Below are 6,000 nucleotides of genomic sequence, written 5' to 3' on the forward strand. Positions count from 1 at the left end.
CCCCAGTGCCTCCTCCCCAGGACGGATGCCTTGCAGGGAGCTAACTGGGTCTCCACTGTGTCACGGAGCTCGACCGCCTGAGCCCGGCCCCACGCCTGGCTTTCTGCTGGTTGACCGGAGACAAGCGCGTCAGCCATGTTCCTACCCTGGGCTGGCCTCGAACTGCAATCCTCAGCCCTCAGCCTCCTGAATAGCTAGAAGTAAAGGTTGGATCACCCGCACTTAGTTCTCTCTCTCTCTCCTCTCATTTTTGAAGATGCTACGAGGTGCCAAAGACCAAGTCACAGAGACAGAGAGCTGGGAGAGGCGGGGAGGAGAGGCACCAGAGAAGGAAACCGAGGCCCAGGAAAGGCTGCCGGGCAGCCGGCGGGGCTGAAATCCGAAGCTGGTTTTCCTTTCCAAAACCCACACACTCCACACTGGGCTGCTTTCAGGATGGAACCTCACTTCCTCCCACGGGTCCGTGGCCAGCTGCTTCAAGAGGGGCTCTGGGATGTGCATGAGGAGCACTGCTGGCAGGGCAGACACCCGCCCAAGAGCGCCCAGAAACCCGCCCGAGAGCGCCCAGAAACCCACCCGAGGTCATGAAGGAAGAAGAGCGGCTGAAAAGACACGGAGAAAGAAAGGCCACCAGTGGACTCCTGGATCCAGCTGTGCCTGAAGCCAGCTAGCTAGCTAATTACAACAGCCAGTGAAACTCCTGTTAATCCTCCGAGCAGTGTAAGCAGTATTTCCGACACCTGCTGCAACAACAACAAAACAGCTAAAACCTGAGTCCCATCGGTGCCTGAGATCCTGAAGGGCAGAATTTGAACAAGAATTTGGGAGTCGAACTTCAGCAACTTGTGACGAGAAACAAACAAACAAAAAAGATTAACAAGCAAAATGATGACCTTCTACAGGGAGTAGACGTGAGGCATGGAAACAAATGGCGGGGAGGGGTTCTTCCCAAATCTAACTCGCCCGAAGCCTCTGCCTTCCGGGGAGGGGGTGCTCAGAGACCCCAAAACCTGCCACCAGCTCTCTCCCCCGACACCCCACCGTCTTCCCCCGGGAGGATGTGTGTGAGGCGGGACGGGGACCCCGGCTGACGGCAGTGCCCGGCCGGGCAGGGTCCCTGACCTCCTGACCTCCCAGCATGCCTCGGGGCCGGCCCCCACCCCTTCCCGGCCCTCTCCGCCGGCCCCTGCCTCTGCTCCTCTCCTCCCCGGCACTGCGGCCGGGCTGCAGGCGTTCAGGCCCGGCCGGTGAAGGACAGCAGCCCAGACAGGAAAGTCCCCCAAACTCCAGTTTACAAGCAAACAAAGCGTGGCCCGGAAGTGGGCACCGGCGGGCCACACCCGTCATCCCGGCGACCCGGGAGACCGAGGCCCGAGGCCGGCCCGGGCAGCTGCCTGAGAAATCGTCCCAGGAGGAGCGGGGGAGCCCAGGCCGGCCCGCCTGAGCCCCGCGGAGGGGACCCCGGAGCCAGCTCTGAAGGACAGGAGGACCTGGAGTCGGAGCGGCGGAGGCGTTTTGTGTTGCCGGTTCCAGGATTGGAACCCAGAGCCTCACGCTCGTGATTGGCTTCGCTGTTCACTCGGCACTCTACCACTCGAGCCGCCCCTCCAGGCCTTTGTATTTTATTTTTGCCTGTGCGGGGTCTGGGCTGTCCGAGTTGTTCTGGTTGTTGCTCTTCAAGGCTGGTGTGCTACCACGGGAGCCACGGAGCGTTTCATAGTCCCCACGAGACTCCTTCCGGGCTGGCTTCGAACCTCAGTCCTCAGAACTCCGTCTCCCCGGGCCATTGCTTTGCCAGTAAACTGGAGATGGAGTCTTGGGAACTTTCCTGTCTGGGCTGGCTTCGAACTGCGATCCTCCAGGCAGCCCTCTGCCTGAAGACGGGCGCGGGCCTCCGGCTCCTGACTTCCTGCTACATTCCTAGGACCCAGCGCAGTCCAGGGGCTCGAGGGCTCCTTAGAGGGTCAGCTCAAGTCCCCCCCCCCGGCCCCCGAGATCGCTGCTACGGGGCAGAGGGGACAGCGACTGCAGGGAAACCCTGCCCAGAAGCACCTGCTCCTCCTCTCAATCGCCCCAAGGTCAGGCTTCACCGGCCCAGGGCCAGCGCCCCCCACCTGCAGGGCTCCCCCACCTGCAGGGCCCCCCACCTGCAGGGCCCTCCTCAGCCTCGGGGCCCAGTTACCAAGATTCACGGCTGGGCACCGGCAGCCTGGCTACCGGAAAGGTCTCCGGGGCTCTGCACAAATCCCTCTGCCCCATCAGACGCCCCGCTCGCACCGTCACTGCCGTTATTAACTATAAACTGTGGATTGATCAAATCCGGCTCCCTCACCCCAGAGACGGAGCCCAGAGCAGGGGGAACTCACACGGCAGATGCCACATCCCAGTCCCCCCCGCCCCCCCCCCGCGGCCCACTGGCCTCCCTGGGTTCGAGGCTGGAGTCCGCGTGAAGGGGAAGGGGGGAGGGCACCCCTGCCCCGGGCCCACCCTTGCCCCATGGAGTTTGGCACAAGGTTTGCATTTCCAAGCGAGCCCTGCCCGGGTCCCCAGGGGGCTCAGGGCCCATTTTCTCCGGGAGTCGGGAGCCTCTCTGTCTGGACGGCGCCAGGCCCGGGGTGAGCCCACCCGAAGGGGGCCAGCTGGGCCACGGAAGCCGCCACACCTTGTCCTCGCAGCGCACAAGCTGCCCGTGCGTGTCACAGGCCACGAAGGCCAAGCCTTGCTAACATGCCTTCTGTCTACACCGGCCTGGACTGGCCCCTCTGCCCCACCCCCTCAGGGATACTGCCCCTCCCACACGCCTGTGGGCGGGGCCCTGCGTCTCTCCTGTCTGGCCTCTCCCACATGCCTGTGGGCGGGGCCCTGCTTCCCTCCTCCTGTCTGGCCCCTCCCACACGCCTGTGGGCGGGGCCCTGCTTCCCTCCTCCTGGCTGGCCCCTCCCACACACCTGTGGGCGGGGCCCTGCTGCTCCCTCCTCCTGGCTGGCCCCTCCCACACGCCTGTGGGCGGGGCCCTGCTGCTCCCTCCTCCTGGCTGGCCCCTCCCACACCAAGTCCAACTCACTCACTCCTGAGATTCAACCTGAAGTTGTCTTCTAAAAGGGGTCTTCCTTTTGTTTGTTTGTTTGTTTGTTTTTTGCCTCCTGGGCCTTGGACTCAGGGCCTGAGCACTGTCCCTGGCTTCTTTTTTGCTCAAGGCTAGCACTCTGCCACCGGCCACCTCTGGCCATTTTCTATATATGTGGTGCTGGGGAATCGAACCCAGGGCTTCATATATATGAGGTGAGCACTCTACCACTAGGCCACATTCCCAGCCCAAGGGGTCTTCCTGGAACCCCCAAACTGGCAAGAGATCCTCAATTCCCTTCTGACATCTTTCTGTTTACCTGTCTCTGCTTTCAGGGTTTTTGTTGTTTGTTGTTGTTTTGCTGTGTTTTGTTTTTCTCTTGGCAGGGGAGGTATTTGGTTTTTTGGTGTCTTTACTGGGGCTTAAAAACTCAAGGACTTGGGCTGGGAGTATGGCCTAGTGGCAAGAGTATTTGCCTCCTACACATGAAGCTCTCAGTTCGATTCCCCAGCACCACATATATGGAAAACGGCCAGAAGGGGCGCTGTGGCTCAGGTGGCAGAGTGCTAGCCTTGAGCGGGAAGAAGCCAGGGACAGTGCTCAGGCCCTGAGTCCAAGGCCCAGGACTAGGGGAAAAAAAAAAACTCAAGGACTTGGCCGGTGGCTCACGCCTGTCATCCTAGCTACACAGAAGGCTGAGGTCTGAGGATCGCAGTTCAAAGCCAGCTTAGGAAGAAAGTCCAGGAGACTCTCATCTCCAACTAACCACCAGAAAACCAGAAGTGGCGCTGTGGCTCGAGTGGTAGAGCGCCAGCCTTGAGCTGAGGAGCTCAGGGACAGCGCCCAGGCCCAGAGTTCAAGCCCCACGACCGACAGAAAAAATAAAAATAAAAAGGCCACCCCAAGGCCTTGCAGTCTCGTCTCACTCGGCTTTTCCCTTCAAGGTGCTTTAGCGTTTGAGCCACAGCTCCACTTCCGGAGCTTCGGCTGTTTCGCTGGAGACCAAACTCCCAGAGACTTTTCTGCCCAGGCTGGCTTCAAAGCACAGTTCCCGGACCTCAGCCCCCGGGGTAGCGGCGCCCGGCGCTCCGTGTGTCTACCTGGCGCTCGCAGGGGTGCGGCTGGCGGCTGGTCTGGGCGGTGGCAGCTCTGGGTGTAAAGACAGACACGCACGGGCCGACGCCCCAGCCGGGGCCCCCGGGCTCCCAGGTGCCGGCTGGGGCCGACGCCCAGGCCCCCACGAAAGAGAAGGCTCCGTCCCGCAGACCCTGCCTGCCAGAGCCCAGCCTCCGGTCCTGCCAAGAGCTGCCCATCGGCCCCCGGGAGAGAACGGGAGGCCCAGCTGGAAACCGACTCAAGGAAAAGAATCCACTAGGGAGCCTCTGGGGAACCCAGCCCTGTGCCCCCCGGAAGCACGAGCCAGCCCCAGCCAGCCAGGCTGCGCCGGGAGGACGGCTCCCCAGTGACAGCCCAGCCGCCTTCCGGAACCTTCTCTGATGAACACTCTGCCTGCCTGACCTCCCCCACCCCATGGCCCAGGGCGGGGGGGGGGGCAAGCACGCGGAGAACCACCATGCGAGTCAGACCAGGGGGGCCCCTCGGGTCCTTCTCCGCGCGAACCTCAGGATGCCAGGGTCTCCCCAAGGGACGCGTCTCTGGGACTCGGTCTCCCCCCCCCGTCCACGTCAATGAGAGCGCCTGCCACCGTCCTGGTGCTCGATCGAACTCAGGTGTTTGCCCTCCCACGCAGCTTTGTGACTCACAGCCGGCGCTCTACCGCGTGAACCGCGCCCCCCGGGCCAGCTTTTTGCTAGTTCATCGAAGGACGGAGTCTCTCCGACTTTTCCTACAATCCTCAGACCTCAGCCTCCTCTCGTTAGGGCTGCAGGCGTGCGTGAGCCACCCGCAACTTCCGTCAGCCCCCTCCCTCCCCCCTCCCCCTCCCCCCCCCCGCACTTACATCTGCACGTGGGGCGGCTGGAAGCGGCCCTGGTTGATGTTGTAGAAGGTGAAGGCCTGGGTGGGGTTGGCGCTGTACTCGTCCACCTCGATGATGAGCCGGCCGTGCTGGTGCCGGCGGCCGGCCATGGCGTGCGACTGCGAGAAGGCCATTCCCAGGCCGCAGGGGAGCAGGGCCAGCGCCTCGGCCTTCAGGACGCCCGGGCCCCACCTAGAACGCCACATGGACCCCCGCCGGCCGCCGGGGCATCGCCTGCCGCCCGGGCCCCCGCCAGACCTGCGAACACACTGAGGGAGGACACGGAGCAGAACCGGGCGACAGTTAATCTGTGTGCGATTTGCTTTATTTAATGTCAGATGAAGATTTAGAAAGAGGGAGGGCGGGTGGGGGGGGGAGAAAGAAAGAAAACACACGGTCGTGCAGCTCAAAAACTCATTACGAATCTTTCCGACTCAGCAGTTTGATGAATATACTTTGGTAAAAAGGAAAGGGAAGGGAGGGGACGGGGGGCAAGCGCGCGGCGCCCGGCCCTGCGTGTGGACGCGCGGAGGACGTTCCGGGAGCTTTCACCAAGTCCTCCGGGCCCCGGATGACAGGAGGCTCCTGGGTTGTCAATAGGGACGTCACGTTTCGCTTTTCAGAATTGGGGGGCATCGAGGATTCCCCCTCAACCTCACCCCCCCTCGTGCAACCCCCCCCCCACATGCCCACGCAGCCCCACGCCCCCACCCCAGCAAGCCTGGGCAGGCGGGGACATGGGAGGAAATTCCTTCTCCTCTATCCGCTTAGCCTCCAGGTAGCTTTCGGCGACACCCAGACTTGGGGTTTCCCCGGAGGGGAGGGCCAAGCACCCCTCAGTTCAGGGGGTGGGGGGGAGGCAGAGGGTGGGGGGGACTCCCCCCCCATTCAGATCCCACAACCCCCCCTCCTCCCCATGGACGCCTGAGTCCTCGTCGATCGACCGCAGCTGGTG

General features: G+C 62.8%; 1 protein-coding gene across 1 annotated transcript in view; it reads right to left on the bottom strand.

The window, feature by feature from the left end:
• Positions 1-5,251, bottom strand: part of Mpped1 (metallophosphoesterase domain containing 1) — a 32,831-nt gene extending 27,580 nt beyond the window's left edge. Inside the window, 1 exon segment of the mRNA XM_048354202.1 lies at positions 5,028-5,251. Coding sequence (XP_048210159.1) covers positions 5,028-5,251 — 224 coding nt within the window.
• Between the last annotated feature and the right edge of the window lie 749 nt (positions 5,252-6,000).

Source organism: Perognathus longimembris, chromosome 1 (assembly GCF_023159225.1).
Source record: "Perognathus longimembris pacificus isolate PPM17 chromosome 1, ASM2315922v1, whole genome shotgun sequence".
Classification (NCBI taxonomy): domain Eukaryota; kingdom Metazoa; phylum Chordata; class Mammalia; order Rodentia; family Heteromyidae; genus Perognathus; species Perognathus longimembris.